This window comes from Siphateles boraxobius, unplaced genomic scaffold (genome assembly GCF_051911475.1).
Source record: "Siphateles boraxobius isolate OS27281-9 unplaced genomic scaffold, OSU_SipBor_1 19, whole genome shotgun sequence".
Taxonomy (NCBI): domain Eukaryota; kingdom Metazoa; phylum Chordata; class Actinopteri; order Cypriniformes; family Leuciscidae; genus Siphateles; species Siphateles boraxobius.
This window is the reverse complement of record NW_027508799.1, coordinates 6,087,812-6,107,466: the sequence shown is the minus strand read 5'-3', so window position 1 is coordinate 6,107,466 and position 19,655 is coordinate 6,087,812. Positions and strand designations below refer to the sequence as shown.

The window sequence follows — 19,655 nt, the reverse complement described above, 5'->3', positions numbered from 1 at the left end:
GGGCAACTTTGTCGAGAGATGGATGCAGGCCATGACACACTTCTTTACCATTCTGAAGTGAGGTGGCTCTCCCGTGGGAAGGTGCTTCAGCGGGTGTTCGAGCTACGCAGCGAGATGTCAGAGTTTCTGAGAACCGAAAAGCCCGACATCGCCGAGTTTTTTTCCGACCCCGAGTATGTTGCCAAATTGGCCTATCTGGTGTATGTATTAAACATTCTCAATAGCCTCAACCTCTCCATTCAAGGACGCTATGCATCCATTCTTGACGCTAGCGACAAAATCACCGCATTCATGAGGAAAGCTGAGCTATGGAGAAGAAGACTTGGAGATGGAGTGACCGACATGTTCCCACAACTCACTGATTATCTCAATGCAAACATGTCAGTTGCTGTAGTGAGAGAGGTAGCCACCTCTCACCTCACTGCACTCAGCGAGCACTTCACTTCCTACTTCACGGATGTAAACACGGATGCTTGGGACTGGGTGCGAGATCCGTTTGCTCCAGCAGCAAAATGTAGCCTCACTAGTAAAGCAGAGGAGGAGTTGGTGGACTTATCTTGTGACCGGACTTTGAAGGCCCGATTCCAGCAGGTGAGGCATGCAGACTTTTGGCCCTCCCTCTCACGTCAGTATCCTGAACTAACAGCACAGGCCATGCAGATATTGCTCCCATTCCCTACCACTTACTTATGCGAGTCATCTTTCTCAACTTTGACTGCAATGAAGACGAAGTATAGAGCTTGTCTCCATGTGGAGAATGATCTTAGAGTCTGCTTATCATCCATCACGCCAAGACTGGACAAAATATGTAGTGAGAGACAGGCACACCCATCTCATTAATGACACACCATCTTCTTAATGTAGGGTACATATGCATCTGTTTCTGTTTAAGAGTATGCATTAGTGTCATCTTTTCATTGTCATTCATTACTTTATGAGTAAAAAGTTCTCTCTCTCTCTTGTCTATCTCTCTCTCTCTCTCTCTCTCCCTCCCACCACTGAATTTCATTCACTCTGTTTAAGAGTACATACATGCACTTGACCTGTCAGTGATTTTTTTTTTGTTTGATTGTTTGTTCACACTATTTGATTAATCCAAAAGGTGATGTTGCACAATTTTTTGTGTATTGTGTTCCACTGTGTTGCTGCAGTTAATTTTTAAACTAGATAAACATATACTCTCTGTTTATTGCCTGTTACTGCATCGGTGCATTTTCATTGTATTTTATATTGTAGCAGCACTATACTTATCCTTATCAAAAATCCTTTTGCACTATTTTCATTGTGTTCCACTGTGTTGCTGCAGTGTTAATTTAACCAGTTAAACATATATTTTCCTAATACATGAAGTCATTCCAAAAAAAGTTTGATTCTCTCTGTTTATTGCCTGTTACTGCATCAGTGCATTTTCATTGCATTTTAGGACTGTACCTATAAAAAGCCTTTTGCACTACATGGTGTTCCACTTGCAGTTCATTTTTACTTGCTCACCCCTTTCCCATGGTTCTCTCTCTCTCTCTCTCTCTCTCTCTCTCTCTCTCTCTCTCTCTCTCTCTCTCTCTCTCTCTCTCTCTCTCTCTCTCTCTCTCTCTCTCTCTCTCTCTCTCTCTCTCTCTCTCTCTCTCTCTCTCTCTCTCTCTCTCTCTCTCTCTCTCTCTCTCTCTCTCTCTCTCTCTCTCTCTCTCTCTCTCTCTCTCTCTCTCTCTCTCTCTCTCTCTCTCTCTCTCTCTCTCTCTCTCTCTCTCTCTCTCTCTCTCTCTCTCTCTCTCTCTCTCTCTCTCTCTCTCTCTCTCTCTCTCTCTCTCTCTCTCTCTCTCTCTCTCTCTCTCTCTCTCTCTCTCTCCTCTCTCTCTCTCTCTCTCTCTCTCTCTCTCTCTCTCTCTCTCTCTCTCTCTCTCTCTCTCTCTCTCTCTCTCTCTCTCTCTCTCTCTCTCTCTCTCTCTCTCTCTCTCTCTCTCTCTCTCTCTCTCTCTCTCTCTCTCTCTCTCTCTCTCTCTTCTCTCTCTCTCTCTCTCTCACAAACACACGGGAATCCAGGATTAAATCAGGCATGTTGCATGAAAATGCTGTAAACATGTATGTATATATATATATATATATATATATATATATTTATTTTGTTTTTTTATGTTTGCAGTGCGAGAGGGAAAGATGGAGGATAGAGATCTTCTGTCTGATCTGCAGGACATCAGTGACAGTGAGAGGAAGACCATCACAACAGAGTTGTCATTACTGGGTACACCTCTCTCTCTCTCTGTGTCTCTCTCTCTCTCTGAGTTGTGTTAGATGTGTGTTGATTGTGTGTGTGTGTGTGTTTCGTCAGGCTCTGGCACTGAGGAAGAAGAAGAGGAGGAGAATGAAGAGGAAGAGTCCAGCAGCCAGAGTGAGGGAGAAGAAGAGGGCGAGTCAGGATCAGAGTCTGAGGGGCCAGAACACAGCGGAGGTTCACACACACACACACACACACACACACACACACACACACACACACACACACACACACACACACACACACACACACACACACACACACACACACACCTCACTCTCTCTCTCTCTTCACACTCACACACACACACACACACACACACACACACGCACGATTTAGCTATTACATTTGTGTTGCGATTATGAGGGGGTCCTTGGAATTTTTTCTGCCCTATGAGGGGTCCCTATCTCCAGATAGTTTGAGAACCCCTGCCCTAGAGGGTTAAGTAGACATATGTCGCTTTTCCACTGCATGGTACGGTACGGTTCGGTTCGGTTCGGTTCGGCACGCTTTGGCACTTTTCCACTGCATGGTACGGTACGGCTCGCTTTAAATGGTACCACGTGGTTCCAAGCGTACCGTACCGATACTAAAATGTGACGTGGAAGCACTGTAGATCACTGATTGGTCAGACAGACAGAATCATCACTACCAGCGTCATTGTATTTGCGAGACATCAAACCCGCTAGATTTAAATAGCCAGTAACAGCCTCCAATGTTTTAAAACTACTTGCTTGACTTGCTTGAAGAAAAAAAACTTCCAAAAAAGAAATGGCTGTATCGAGGTCAGTGGACGAGAAGCGCAGACGTTCCTCTTGTTAGTTGCCGAGGAGCGGATAAACTATAACGATCAGTCATAATCCCAACCACTTTGAAACGGTACTAACTGCAGTGGAAAAGCAACCGAGCTAAAGCGAACCGAGCCGTGCCGCGCCAAGCCGAGTCGTACCACGCAGTGGAAAAGCGAAGCGAGCCGAACCGTAATGAGCCGTACCATGCAGTGGAAAAGCGCCAATAGAGAAACCACAATAGGGATCAAACAACATTGTGGTCAATCAAACAGCATTTATCATAAACAACATACTTAAATGGAATGTACATGTTAATTGAATATCTAATTTGGCAGGAGATCTACATCTTCTCCATATTTATTGGATGGTTACATATTTACTTACTGTAGGTTGGTGCTGTTTTTATGTAGAAGAGGAAATGTTACCCTTTTTTGTATTTTGGCCATTTGATTCTGATTGACGGTTCACCACTGGTTGCATGCATACTCTCAGGATCTGCATCTTTTCACTCTGAGCAGAATCAGTATTTTAGTTTTAGATTTCAGTATTTAACTTTAAAGTATTATAGTTTAAAGCATTAGTTAGGATTTTGTTTTTGTTTTTTGCTAATCATGTAGCATTACATTATCAACAAAATCACTACTTGGTGTCAGCCAAGCTCGCATTTCACGAGGTTAGTAGTGGGAAGTTCGGATCATTTTACTGACTCAGATCTTTGAATCTCACTCATCAAAATGAATGAATCATTTCGTTAATTTCAGCAGAATGTATTTAAAATGTTACATTAATCACATTTAGAATAAGAAAAATAATTCAATGCAAAGAAGAGGCCATATTATAAGAAACAGAAACGATTCATTCATCTGGGTCTTCAGGCTATGCAGTCTATTAGTTTACCTCACCTCCCTATCTGAGTCGTTTGTTTATCCCGTGACATCCTCATAAACTGAGCTATGCAATCTGTACAACAACAATAACATTTATTTATAAAGCACATTTCAACACTATATAGATTGATCCAAAGTGCTGTACATAGTAAAAAGCAGGTCTACACTATAAAAAAGTACTGGAGTCTGTAGTACTGGATACAGAATTGATCTTCGGGTTCGAGTCATTAGTTTAATCACGTGACAGCCACATTAGCTGAGCTACGCAGTCGGTACCGGATACAGAATTGATCAGTTCATCTCTCGAGTCTTCGGGTTCGAATCATTTGGTTATTATGTCACTTAACTTTATGTTGTTATTATTAGGCTATATATAGGTATTTTTATCTTATAATCTTATAAGATTATCTTATAAGTGATTTTCCCCATCATAGATAAAGTTTAAAGCATTACCAACTTTTTAGTACCACATTCATATGAAAAAGAACCATCATGACATAAATTCAAAATAAAAATTATAAATTGAAAGAAATAAAAAAGCTATAATTTGAGACCAGTTACAACGCAGCATGTAACTGTTAAAAAAACTGACTACTCGCTTGTTTATAAGACAGTTTGTGATTTAACTGATTTCTGTGTCCAGCGCTGTCACATCATATCACGTGACAAAAGAATAAAAAGACTCAGAAGAATCAGGCCCAAAGACTCGAGAGTTGAACAAATAATTTCTCTTTTCGGTACTGACAGCTTAGCCTCTATGGGACTGACGGGAAGAACAAAAGACTCGGACCTGAACCCGAAGACTCGAGAGATTAACTAATCATTTCTCTTTCCAGTACAGAACCCATAGGATGATGCGCATGCGCAGTCAACACAAAATGAACGAATCACTCTCTGAGACAACTCGGTAGTCCCGAGTCATAGTAAAGATCTGTTCCAAATGATGAGGTGTGTGGGCACAGACCGGGAAAAAGTCGCTGTCAAGTTGGTGCACATTTTTGCACGTGGTTGGTTACGGACTTCCACTTTTTCACGGCTTATTCACCTGTCTTGGGAGAGGATGCACACCAGTACAGGTGGCTATTGACACTTTTCTTCCAGGCCATAACCTCTCCACAGCATCGATGTTCTTGGCGAGACCTTAAGCAGCAGTTACAGAAAATAGAATGAATTAAAATATTACAATTTTCTAATAACATGTAACTTATTCCAAGATCATTTGTGCTTTTGTCACTTAAAAAAAAAAGTTGTGATCTTACCCTTAGAGACATGCCAAGTATCGAATCAATGCTGGATGTCAGATCGCTGCTCCCTCAGGTATTACTGTATAGAGGGATGGCGATCTGTGACGACTGCACCAACCCTGCTGATTCCAGGAACTGGAGGCTTTTCAAAAAACCTTTGTGTTCCATGCGAGGACTTCCATCCACTTCATTACTCTGAGAGAATAAAAAAAATCTCAATTTAGCAGTTTAAGAAATGGAAATGTTTTGAGATGTCAAAAAAACATGCAGACTTTTATCCTGACAGTTAATAGATACCATATGAAACCAGACAATGAGTATGTTTACATGCACAATCATTTTTAATTTTGATAGTTATCAAAGTGTTGCTGTGTTTGTATACACACTCATTGTGAGAAAGCCATGCAAAACATAGCCATTATAGCTTATTATTTGTGTGGCGATTGGGACTCGGGGACAGGGACACCAACTACGCCACCCTGGGGGCTTACTACCAGGGAATCGCCGAGATTAACAAACAAAACAAAATTCACATGATAAGTACATAAACAAAGGGATAAAACTTAAATCAAAACTATAATGAATAGTGGTGACAGAGTGAGGAGCATCAAAAGCCACACTAAACCCAGCTTGTTACATTCTGGGTAGCTTAGCTTAATTCTCTCCGTGCCAGGAGGCACACAAGGCTTGGACATCACTCCTCCATTGGGTTCGGTTTGCAGCTGCACGTCGTGCTGTGTTCCACGTGTTCCAGCCTGCACTGTTTCGTTCCAGTTCCACCATTCGCCGCCAAGTTGTTTTTGGGCGGCCTCTTTTCCTTCTTCCTTCAGGGGTCCACCCGAGGGCCACAGCACAGTCGTCCGTTCTGTCCTTCCTCAGCACATGGCCGATCCAGTTCCATCTCCGTCTCCTCACCTCCTCACTGATTTTCTTTGTTTCTGCCATCTCTAGAACGGACTTGTTGGAGACGTGTTGCTGCCATCGAATCTTAAAAAGCTTCCGTAAGCATTTGGTATGGAATATGTCTAGCTTCTTCTCCTCTCCTTTGGTTAGTTTCCAGGCCTCGCATCCATAAAGCAGAACCGAAAGTACTAAGCTCTTGAAAAGGGAGGTTTTGGTCTTCCTGCTGATATCGCTGTCTTGCCATATGTTTGATAGCCTTTTGAACTGCGCGCTTGCCAGTGCCACTCTTTTCTTGACATCCACTGTGCCTCCACCATCCTTAGTGACGTTTGCACCCAGATACGTGAAGCTCTCCACCTCCTCTACCTCGCTTTCTCCAACCTTCAGCTTGTTGTCGCTCTTGCTGTTGACCTTCATTATCTTGCACTTCTTGTCATTCAGTTTTAGGCCAACCTTGGCTGCATTGACCTCTAATCTGGTTGTTTTGTGCTGAATGTGATCCATTGTTGAAGATAGAAGGGCAAGGTCATCTGCAAAGTCAAGGTCTTCCAGCATGGTATTGAAGTCCCATCGGATTCCAGTTCTTTCACCCTCCAAAGTTCTCCGCATTACCCAGTCGATTACCAGGAGGAACAAAAATCCTGACATGCAGCACCCCTGCTTCACTCCTGTCGTCACTGGTAACCAGTCTGTTGTCTCGTTCGCGTCCATAACGGAGCACTGAAAGTCCACATTCTGGGTAACCAATATCGAATCCCGGGCAATGAAAGCAACCCCACCAGTTCTCATCGAAAAAAAACAACAAAAAAATACAAGTTAGAGTTAAATGGCACCGTTGAGATCAGGGACGTTGTGAGAATGTTAGTCTTTTAAGGCTACATAGCCCAGCAGCACCACAGCACACAGCATTGTACACTCACAGTCGTATTCGAAAGCAATTGACATAGCAGTCACGTAGTAGGTTTGTGGTCGCTCAGCAGCTTATGTTGAACTGGACCTCCGACAAAGAGTATAGAAGTACCAAGAGGCGAAACTCAATAGAACGTTCCATTGCAACAAACGCGCCCATGCGCAGAGCTGCAGTTCCGCCATTTTGGACTGAACGCAACACAGCTGTCATAGAATTGAACGATACCGGTTCCAATTCAAAAGTGGTTAAGGGAACTAAATAGTAGTTTCTAGTTTTTAATATCTCTATAGCTTAAACTAAAACGGCGTGTTGAATAATGTACAACAAAATAATGCTTATGGATCGGTTTATAATTAAACAATTTCGTCACAGAGCATGAAGCTGTCAAATAGGCTATATATTTACCCCAATAACTTTTGGGGATAACTCCCGTTTTCATACACAGCAGAATTTTACAACACCAGTAACAACAGCCCATGTTCCTCATGAAATGATTGAAAAATTAATTGAAAAAGCCAAAACACAATGAACAGCGAGTAGGTGAAAGGGACAACACATTAGTCAAGAGAGAATATGTAATAGTAATAGAAGATCATCACAAAATGAACAGTAATAAAATTGGTGATGGTAAGTAGATCACAGCCTAATTTCTGGCTGCATTACACACAACAAATCAAACATTGTGCAAGTAAAGTGCACACATTTACTACAAATAGAATGGCAATGTTAAGTATATTAGCTGTTCTATATGTTTTAAGTGTTTAGTTTTATTATAATTAAAATCATCTTGACTAATAATAACTTTGTACAACACAGGTTACATTTGATACAGAAAGAGAGAGTTTATGTACAGATTTATAGATGACTTAGCTTTAAAAATAATTCTGTTGCGCTTCTGTTTGGGCTGTGAGAGTTGTCGATTTTGAGACCGTAATATATGATGGATTCTGACTGTATTGAATAGTTTCACCATGTATACAAGAGTGTTTTTGCACTTTCCTTGTCACACACAACTTCCCTGCACTCACTGTTGTACACCTCCATGCCGCTATTTACGTATGGAGACGTACGTACGCTGCTCACTTTAACGTTAATAAAAACCTTTTCTACTTTACCTCTCTGGATCTTTGGGGAATCTATGAAATGCTAGTTGATTGGTTGTACACTGGTAAGTGTTGCAGTTGATGGCAGAACACTGTTTTCTTTGTTTCCAATTATTTCCAGACATAATGCTTTACAGTTGTGCTAACGGTAAAACCGTTGGTTCAGTCCAAAATGGCGTCAGCGCGACAGCAGTGCCATCTAGCGATTGTTACCAAAACTGCAACGGAGTTTCGCCTCTTGTTACTTCTATACTCTTTGCCTCCGATGCAAGCGTCCAATAATGACAATCATGACGAACAACCCACCATAACTTTACACAGGCATAGGAAACACACCTGAAACAGCACGTTCTCCAAGCACCGCGAAACTCATCCGCTTTAACGGAAACTCGCACAACAACGAGCGCCGCAGAGTGTATGCCGATTAATTCCTGTCTATGATTAATTCTCTAGTCCACTTTCTAGCTCCAGCACACCACACCGTAACGACAGCAATGAAATGACGTCACGTGTAATGCCCTCACAGGTAACGCGCACCAACCACATTTATAGTCCTCATAACTAGAGCTAAATCACCATCCAGCCGAGTGTTAGACATTTGCAGTGTCATAGTAAATTGCGTTTTTACCTGGATTAAAGGGGTGGCTGATTATGATTTCACTTTTCTAACTTTAGTTAGTGTGTAATTTTGCTGTTTGAGCATAAACAACATCTGAAAAGTTATAATGCTCAAAGTTCAGGGCAAAGGAAGCTTTTAAAGAAATTGTTTTTTTAAGGACTACAACCATTGTTGCCAGATTGGGAATGTATCGTACCAGAAGCCCAAAATTATCGTACTAAGAACAACGTAACATGAGATGAGAAGGAAGACATGCGTAACATTACGTTAATGTTTTCCTGACAATTATGACGGTAGATGTTGAATCCACAGCTAGATCAATATGTATAGAAACTATGCTTATTTGAAGTGTCACAGAATTTGATAGATCTTTATAGATATCATAACACATAATATGCTTTTTGAAGATAGTTATATTATGTTGTCACTTCTTCCTGAGTCTCTCCATCATCGTCCGACTCCAGTTTAAACATAAAAGGCAGAACAGTTTCTGACATTTTTGTGCTTGCCTACGTGAGGTAATCGGAGCTGCTAACACACACAAGCTGTTGTAGCTCCGTCTTTTCTGCCGAGTGCAGCAGCTCATTTGCATTTAAAGGGACATACACGAAACGACGAGTTTTTATCATGCGTGCTGCACAGGTCCTGAATAGTGAAGCCAAAGCGTCTTGATCGCTCATAAACCCCGCCCTCTCCATGAAGTCTAATGGACGCGATGGAAACTAAACAATCAAATTACACTTCAAATACATGTTTTCTGTCATTTTAGGTAGTTTTTATCACGCTGATGTAAGTTTAAGTCTTTGTTTTTGACATAAATTTGATCTTAGATCGTTATTTGATGCTATAAAAACGGGAATGTAACGTCATGATTGACAGCTTCTCTAAACAAAGTCACTGAAGCACCAGCAGACTTTTTGGGGGATTTTCGGGAGGAGAATGGAGCTTCAACTTTAATTTCTACATGTCCATAACTGTTTATTTCACACAGTAAACTTTGTACTAACCGTTTCTGCGGGAGTGAGGGCGGGACCTTGAATCGCATCTTAACTTCCTGCTCACTAATGCGCAGACTCGGGGCCCGCATTCACTACTGCACAGACTTGGATTCCGCATTCACTACTGCGCACACTCCAGTCCCGTGTTCACTACTGCGTAGAAGCAGGTCCCAAATGTGCGCAAGATGTCAGCACCATATTAGGACTTTGGCGGCTTCACTTTTCACCAATGGAAGAGTGAAGGGGCGTTGTCCATCTTTTTTTTACAGTCTATGGTTTTTACGGACCCTCAAAAAGGGACAATTAAACATGTTGTAAAATATTATCTGAGGGCATGGGCGTCAGTTTGGTTTGAAATATGGTGGGGACAGAGACGCATTCGGAAGTGCATTTTCAGAAGTGCTGGGTACAATGACTGACGCATTCATTTTTCTTGTTCTCTTTCGCGCAGGTCATGTTTTGAAAGACTATGTAGGCTACTGTAGCTTACTAATGTAAATAAATAAAAATGTATACAAAAATGTGATGATGTCTGACTCATTTTATGTAGAAAGAAAGCCTTAGGTTTTCAAAAAGCATTAGACATGTGAGTATGACCCACTATTCTGCTTCATAAGATAAGTATGTTGACAACGTGACATGACGTGGTTTAATGTAAACAATGATTACCAAATTTCTCTCTCATATTGCTCCTCATAACCACTGAAAACGCTTTTTCACGTTAAACGTTTTAGAATGAATGTCCCAAGGAAAATAGGCCTGGCCTACAGCTATGTTGAATTTCAGTGGGAAAATGTGTAGCTATGCCTTTTTGCTAAAATTTATTTTTAATCCCCAATACAATTGACAAAATTTCTGCACTACAAATTTTGCCAAGATTGAAAAAGCAAAAATATGTGTCGCACAGATGATCGCTATAACACACCATGATCTGACTGCTCTCAATTCACAACACCATCCATCCAATCTACATCAGGCATTTTGACCAAAACTTGAAATCATCCCGGCACCATCATCATCATCACAACTATTCCAGAATTCAGCAATAGATTCAAGCATTAATTAAACAAGAAACTGACTACTCCATGATCATCTCCGACTCCACCAATGCTTGCTGTACGAACGCAACCCGTAACTAGCTGAGAAGTTGGTGGCTAAGGCGGCTAACAGTAACAACATGTATTGCAAGAGAAGAGTTAAAACAGCTGATCCCTTGTGTGCACATGCACAAGACCTAGCCACAATACCAGCTAATCTTAGTAATGCATATATTGCTTCAAATTTCCACTTGATAGGAAAAAGGAAAATGCAAGTAATCGCGTCGACGCCTCCATGCAGTGCGCGCTCCACACTCCGCACAAACAAACAAAAAACTAGTTTTACGTTCGAGCGTGAGCGGTCATGCCAGACGGATAAGTCCTTCTCATGTTTAACAAATCAAATCATGCATTTTCTACATACCCGCGACTGCGAGTAAGCGCTGCTCCAGTTTGAAAAAGGCGGCAGAGGCGAGATGGTAAAAGCATAGCTAGCGTAGCTAGAGGGTCTCACTAAGGGGGATGCAGAGATGCTGCCGCGTCTTTATATTAACATTCCTGATTATTTGAATGATCAGCTCTCGGGGGCCCCCTTAAAATGCGGCCAGAAATTCTCTACCTAGGCTCGTCATCCCAGCAAAGACTAGGTTACTATTAGGTATGCTGTCTGCTCATTTGAAAAATAACGAAAAATAAAGGCGTTTAAACAAAACACATCCACTTGCATATATTTGACAATCGAAATATCAGATATGTCATGCAGCATACTATAGCAAACAAATTTGTGAATATTTTGAATAAAAAGTAATAATGCCAATTTAAAGCAGATCATCATTCATTCACTGTTGTTGTGGCTGCGGTGTCTCGTACGAGACAAGCGATGACGCGTCTCCATGGAAACCATAGTAACACATTTCTAAATAACGGTCGCCTTGAAATATTCACGCTGTGGGTGGTCAGCCATAATATTGTAAACTTGTGTGAAGGGGTTAAAAAAATAAGCACGATAATCAGCGAGATTTATACCAGCACCAGCAGCATCATGTCAAAAATGAGTGGACAGGACATCAGAGCTTTTTTTAAAGCCAAGCAGACATGTACAGTAAGTGCCCTATTATTAGCGGCTAAATGAATAACTATGCCTTAAATGGAATTAATTTAGTTATCGAACAATCTGTTTGTCCAGAAAACGGCCGTAAGATTAACTTATCAACTTCCCAATAAAAGTTATCACTTCTTATAAACTCCAAGAAATATTAATTTTCTGGCCTTGAACATTAATTTTCCTGTGTTTATAAAATTAAACTACTCAAAGTAGTCCATAATAAAAGCTTTTGTAGCTAAAGGACCAACATTTCATTGACTTTGTAAAATGAGCATTTTTAGACAGTTAGCAATCAAGAATATAATGGTTTTAATAAAATGAAACTACGGATACAGAATTCTACATATAAACACGGGATACATGTATGTACAGTAAACAGTAAAACTAATGAGACAGACGAATAACGAACAGGAGTGTGAGAGAGAGAGAGAGAGAGAGAGAGAGAGAGAGGGAGAGAGAGAGAGAGAGAGAGAGTAAGAGGATTAGAAAGTGAAACTAACGGTAAGGATGAGAGAGATCACCGGGGTGATCGCAGCATGGCAAAAATAACAGACAACGTAACCCTTAGAGAGACAACAAGAAATCACATCAATCAAATCAAATCAATAACCTATACTTGCGTATGGTTCTCTTTGTGTTGCTGAGGAACGCAGAGTCGTGTGCGTGTTTGTCCTTCGGCGCTATAGGCTTGTTCTCTCGTGTCTTCCGGGGCGAGCAGACTCGCGGGAAGTTTTAAAGGTTCACCGAACGTGAAGTTACCAAGGAAATAGTTCAGAGTTCATCTCCCTCGGGAGGGAGAGGCGAAAATGAGACTGAAACTTAGTAAAGACAGGAAAAACGGAGATGAGAGCTCACACTCCCATCTTCTTCCGTTGAGCGCAGCTTGCGTATTTCCTTTAAGAACCGCGGGGATTTCAAAGAGTCCTTTTAAAGTTGAAGTTGCAGGCTGTTCATTTCACTGAACGTAGGCAAGGTCCGAAGACGAAAATAAAGAAAAGACTTAGAAAAGAAAAGAAAATAGAAACGGAAGAAAACTCCCTAACGGGAGTCATAGGTCTTCTCTCTGGAAACGTAAGTGCTCACTTGTGCTATGTAGTGCTCAGTGAGAAACTTCTGTGTCAGTCTCTTATGGAGAGGAGGGGTTCATGCCTGCTTCGCGTACGTGAACCAATTATCTTAGAGTGTAAAAGTTCTTCTTTGTCTTGTCAGGATAATTTGTGATGGTATGAAATTGTCATTTCTACCCAGAAAGATTGTACACACAGAACAATACATTTTACTGTAATATCCTATGTATGACTTGTTTAGTCAAAACAAGACGGTCAAACAGGTACCAAGATGGGCCGGAAAGAGTAGAAGAAACATAAAGTTACATTCATATGCAGAACTACACACATTTAATGTTCACTCACACGACTATAAAGCCATAATACCGGCTACCATGACCTAGGAAAGATCAAATTCAGGTTTATAGATTTCTAAAGTGGTTACACTTATAGAAAATATAAGATTGCAGAGTCTATTCCTCTTTCTTTATTAGAATTCAAGTGGGAGCTGTGACTCCCTTGGAATTCCTTTTGGGGGTCATAAAGTTTATGACCTAGCAAGAAGGAGAGTTACAGAAGATGATCCTGTTAGGGAATCTTTCTTTGGAAGTATACTTAAGATTCGAAGTTACAGACCAGTCTCAAATTACATCTATAGAATAAGACAAAACTAATTAGATATGCATGCATACAGGAAGGTCAGATACAATTCTGTGTTATATACATTAAGGACATTTCTATCCTAAGTTGCACACAAAGGACGTTTGTGTGCGGGTATGTGTGGCGTGTGTGTGTGTGTGTGGGGGGGGGGATGGGGGGGACTAGCTTGAGACCCTGAATGGATCAGTTCTTATTCTTTGTGACTGAACACAAATTGTAAGGATTCGAGAACAGCGGGGACCTGTTTCTTGATTGCGCAATGCGTCATAAATGAAGTTAATCAATGACCTGCTGGCAGACATTGGGGCACCATATCACATGATTCAAGGTTTTGTGAATTAAACATATATGTGTTCATATTTGTTCAGTAGTGAAAGGAGAACAATCAGGATTCGGTCAGTCGCTACAACAGACAGCAACAATAATCTTATTCTTAATACAAGCAACATTATACATAAACTGCAAACTTTGGCATACTTTTACAGCACATGCAACCACAGACTGAACAAGCCGAGTGTGTTCGAGAACCGAGCACAGATGAAGTGCAGGTGGGATTTATGAACAAAATCAAACACACACATATATTAAAATCACAAAATCTGTGTGTGTGTGGCACTCTTGCATTGTTGCATCATAAAAAGCCAACTCGGTTTGTTAAGTAGGCCCAGAGCCGTACGCCAAAATAATTAGTAGCGGGACCACCTATGAGGACGGGCATGCACTAGTAACACATATTAGAACAGAAACCTCCTCAATCATCCATCCTTCGAAGGATTAATCCATATGGAGTTGATTTCTTGCACATGGAATAATCCTAGACCTAAACAGAAAGTCTTTAGTCTAGGAGTAGGTTTATTCTATGTACATGTTAACCAGTCTATATGGTTTAACCCTTTGAAAGATGTGAAATGAGTACTAAACTACTATATTATTTACAGAAATAACCATTTACAAAAATAATGCCATTAACTAAACTACTACTCAATTACCCCTTCATTCATATCCAATGAACTACTCACATTTCAGAAGCAGCCAGCTACTCAAAATGAGGGGATCCACCTCGAGCATCCTTTGGACTGCCCGCACCAGCCCAGTGCAAGGGATATTGAGCCACTAACCCTACCTAATCGGACACTAAGGTTTCAGGACAGCTGGTACAAAGCGTTCCCCTGGCTACATTACAGCCATCAAATAAAGGGGGTTTTGTGTATTTGTGTATTGCATGAATACCTTTGCACAGAAAACCTCCACCTTGGCCAAAAGTGCTGAACCAACATTCATATCGGCAGGCTTCAGAAACTGGAGAAAGATTAGGGAAGCTTTCAGTAGGCATGAGATCAGCAAGGCATACATTATAGCTGTCAACACACACACGCATCTACAAAATTCTGTTAGAATGCAATTATGCAGCCCATCAGCAAGTGCTCAAGAGGCAGCCAGGTCTGCTCTCTTACAAATTGTAGGTGCTGTGAGGTATCTCTCCAAACAGGGCTTGGCTCTTAGAGACCATTCCAACGAGGAGGGAAACTTCCAAACTTATCTCAGGGATAAGGCAGAGGATGACCCCAACCTGGCAAGCTGGCTGCAGAAGCATCACCCCTACACCAGCCCTGAAATACAAAATGAAATGTTGAGCATTATGGGAAACACCATAATTAGGGGGATTGCTGAAAAAATTTCTGCCTTACCTGTACTGCAGTACTCCCTCATAATGGATGGAACCCAGGACATCAGTGGAACGGAGCAGATCTCCATCTGCCTCCGCTATGTCGACAAAGACCTGGAGCCAAGGGAGGAGTTTGTGGGGATGTATGAGGCCTCTTCCACAACTGGCGCGCATCTTTGGAAAATTGCCTCCGATGTGCTTCTCCGCCTCAACCTCCCACTCTCGGGTCTTCGTGGCCAAACGTATGACGGAGCGACAAACATGTCGGGGCACATATCTGGGATGCAAGCTTTGGTCCGCAGAGTACAGCCGCTTGCCATTTTTGTTCACTGTGGGCCGCATTGTGTGAACCTGGTCACTCAGGCAGTCTCCTCATCCGCAACAGATGTGAGCGATGCCCTCACATGGATCCATGACCTGGGTTCTTTGTTTGGCCAGTCTGGGAAGTTCAAGACCATCTTCAAACAGATAGCCATATCTGAAAATGGATCGTTCACCACTATTAAGCCGTTGTGTGCCACAAGATGGACTGTGCGCACACCAGCCATTAAGTCGGTCCTCACACAGTATGAGGTGGTCCTGGCTGCACTGGAGGAGATGGCTTCAGATAAAGGGAGTGTCTCAGCTCCTCGAGCAAGAGGCCTTCTTGGCCATTTCCACAAAGGCACCACTGTCCTTGGCCTTGTAATGGGGCAGGATATCCTGCTGAAGCTGGAAGGTCTCAATAAAAGTTTGCAAGGGAAAGCAGTATCAATTGGCGGGATGTTACAGGCTGTGGATTGCACCAAGAAAGCCTTTGTGGTGAAGAGAGCAAGAGATTCATTTATGAGTCTTTATTCAAGAGCAGTAGAACTCTCCTCAACTTTTGATCTCGAGCCAATAAAGCTGCCACATATACGGAAAACATCCAACCGATATGGTGGGCCAGCAAATAGTCACATCCCGTCTTCTGCGGAGGAGTACTTCCAAGTACAGTTTTTCTGTGCCACAGATACAGCTGTAACTCAGCTGGATGACAGATTTAGCCAGGAGGGCCTTGGCTATCTGGCCAAGTTGGAGGAACACCTTCGGACAGGAGAGTCGAGTGAGGCAGTGGAGCTGTACCCGGAGTTGGACGTCGAGCTGCTGCAAATGCAACTGGCTATGCTGAAAGCAAGCTACCAGTTCCATTCTTGTCAGGAGGTCAGTCAGATCCTGAAGACCATGGTGCCAGAAGTGAGACGGCTGTTTCACCAAGTGGAGGCTCTGGTTAGGCTGTTACTTGTGGTCCCTGTGTCTTCTTGCGAAGCTGAGCGGAGTTTCAGTGCCCTGCGACGTTTGAAGACCTGGCTCCGCTCCACAATGGCACAGTCACGGCTAAACAGCGTGTCAGTCTGCCATGTCCACAGGGAGAAATTGCAACAAATTGACAAAAAAGAAATAGCTGTGGCCTTCATTGGAACATCCGAGAGGCGTTCACATCTCTTTGGCAAATTTTAGTTTTTTTTGTTTGTGTGTTGTACTAAAGATAAAAGCATGCTTTTGTTTTTCCAAATACTGCTGAGACATTAGTCAATTCACTTACTCAGTAGATAGTTGTCCATCTTGTCACTCACACAAGTTCACCCATAGCGGTAACACTTTATGATAACGTTCAGTTGTAAGTCATTTATAAGTGGTTAGTTAATGATGAACTAATTATTTACAAAACATTCATAAATTATTAGCAAGTGATATACTAACATTTTATGTAAGTTTTGTAAATTCCATTACAAGTAATTTATAAGTGATTAGTAAATGATTAACTAATCATTTACAAAAGATACATATACATTCATAAATTATTAATAAGTGATACGTTAATTATTTTATGTATGTTTTGCCGATTCGGTTATAAGTCATTTATAAGTGATTAGTTAATAATTTACTAATCACTTGTAAATTACTTGTAACAGAATTTCAAAACATACATAAAATGGGAGTACATCATATGCTAATCATTTATGAATGTTTTGTAAATGATTAGTTCATCATTAACTAACCACTTAAAAATGACTTGCAACTGAACGTTATTATAAAGTGTTACCGAGGTGGCAATTAAAAACCAGTACTTTTTCTATTTTGCAATCATTAAAATCTGCTGAATTCACATGCACTTAATTTTTGTTTTGTTTTTTACAATTAATCACACACACACACACACACACACACACACACACACACACACACACACACACACACACACACACACACACAAAGTGTTCTGCTAGAAATAGTAGCCCAATTAAAAAGCAGCACTTCATTTCTCTTTTGCAAACAATTCAAAATCTGCTGAATTCACATCCATACCTGGTCAGATCTGGCCACCTCTTTTCAGTCCAGTCCACACACAAAGGCAGCCAGTCTGGAGCTCAACACTGGCTGGCTGGCATAAGGACGACAATAATAAAATATTGGATTGGCATCAGTGACAGAAATATAAATACACACAGAAATTAACCCGTCATAACAAGCTCTTATAAATCCTCCTCTCTCGCTCACATGTTTGAATCGACCGTCTGATCCTACCTGGTTTAACCACTTATAATTCACTGTTTACATAAAAATAACATGCAAATGCCACGACTCCAGGGATGGGCGATATGGCCTAACTGCTAAATGTATTTTTAAAGAAAGAAAGAAACGTTGTATGTAGCCATTTTTATACAATAAATGTAGTTTTGAGAACACTTATTGTGCAAAACTGTAATTATACAACATAATGTTACAGATAAATAAAATTCAAGTACACTAGTTGCAGAGACTTTAACAAAGAAAAAGCTTAAAGGGATAGTTCACTTTGAAATTAATTGTTGGTATGTTTTAGCTTACCTCAAGGTCATCCAAGATGTAGGTGTCTTTGTTTCCGCAGTAGTTTCAATTTTGATATTTTTAGGTCAAACCGTTCTTGTCTGTCAGTCATATAATGCAGATCTACGGTCACCACCTCAAAGAGCATCCAGAGATAAGTCCAAATTAATCTGAGGGCGCTGGGTTTTTACCTCTTGTAGTCACAGCCATGTACAAGTGATCTGAGGGCGCGGGCGCTTTGGTCTGCGGACGTGGGTGTGGTTACAAGAGATAAGAACGATATAAATACTGTTCGTTTTCTCACACAAACCGCTCGTTTCGCGTCTTCTTAGGCCATCAATGTGTACTTACATTTCCGAGTCATTAAATCATGTTTAATTTGGACTTCTCTGTGAATGTTCTTTGAGGTGGTGACCATAGACCTGTTTAGACCATAGACATATTTCAAAGTGAAGGGTTTACAGTGCGCAAGTGATCTACGTCTGTACCACAAACACATTTATTCTCTATTTTTTTTAAATTTCAAATCCCTATTTTTATTATCCGACTTACTTTTCATGATCAATGCACTCCACCACTTTGCCAAAGGCTCCCTCTCCGAGTGTGCACACAATCTCATCTACGCGTTTAAAGAAAGATGGTTAGAAACACTGTCTTTCATAAAATAAGATAAAAAAGTTTCAGCATTGCGATTCTATTTGTACACATACAGTAGTTATAGGCCTGCCTACCTCACCGACATAGGCTATCACGTTTAAACTCAATACACTTAAAATCTTACTATATATTATAAATCTATATAGAAGTAATAATAAGTTGCTCAAGCAAGTGGCAAAACATTTAAAATATGCACTGCAAACGGAGTAGGGACGTGTGAAACGGGCGTTAGCCGAAACTGTTGCACCAGTCTTTTTCCAGAGTTCCTCCATTTCGCTTCCAGGCAGCCATGTTTATCCAAAATAACAAATACGATGATGCGTTGCAGCCGGTTGCAGCTCGTGAGTCGTGGGTTTAAATTTTGCGGGTATATTGCGTCATCAACATGCATTATAGCGATAGACAGGGCAATATAATTAAAATCTCTATCGTAGGCCAATTTTGTATCGTTTATGTTGCATATCGTTTCTATCGCCCATTATTGTACTTTGTTAAAAATATAACACATGGGAAGACTGGTCTTTTTTGAACTCCTGTCCTGTGGTCTGAACTTCAAATAACGCTCAACAGAAGATGATACAATGCTGCGAACTGAGTCAGCTAAGCTAACTATATATAGCTGCTCTGCCCCTCAAGTCAGCACAATCTCTAAGCTTACTGTTTACTGCCACTTACGTGCTGCTCTTGGCCAAAACTACGAGAAATTAGTTGTTACTGTTTGATGTCAAGAATAAATTAATACGTTACCTCCTCCACATGTTCATGCAGGCAGCCACCAGCACTACGAACAAAATTGTCCAGTCAGGTGGCCAGAAGAAGAAGTGAACAGGCACGTCAGCTGAGCTGCACCACCCTATCATGTGCGATTCCGACACGGGGAATTCAAATCAAAGTAACAAGTTCCAAATGCCACCCCTCCCCCAACCTAGAA

General features: G+C 41.3%; 1 protein-coding gene across 2 annotated transcripts; it reads right to left on the bottom strand.

Annotated features, from left to right (window-relative positions):
• Positions 1 to 4,021: 4,021 nt before the first annotated feature.
• On the bottom strand, positions 4,022 to 19,599 carry LOC143742515 (uncharacterized). Of its 2 annotated transcripts, XM_077235399.1 has the most exons (8): positions 19,472 to 19,523; positions 18,620 to 18,686; positions 17,567 to 17,642; positions 15,261 to 16,611; positions 15,027 to 15,182; positions 14,803 to 14,871; positions 5,207 to 5,386; positions 4,022 to 5,087 (listed from the first exon to the last, which is right to left on the bottom strand). In XM_077235399.1, exons 4-6 carry the CDS (start codon positions 15,578 to 15,580, stop codon positions 14,865 to 14,867), a joined length of 483 nt encoding a protein of 160 aa, XP_077091514.1. In that variant the 5' UTR covers positions 15,581 to 16,611; positions 17,567 to 17,642; positions 18,620 to 18,686; positions 19,472 to 19,523; the 3' UTR covers positions 4,022 to 5,087; positions 5,207 to 5,386; positions 14,803 to 14,864. The 2 variants fall into 2 exon arrangements, with proteins under 2 accessions (XP_077091514.1, XP_077091513.1); XM_077235398.1 differs by lacking the exon at positions 14,803 to 14,871 and having other exon boundaries at positions 19,472 to 19,599.
• Positions 19,600 to 19,655: the final 56 nt, after the last annotated feature.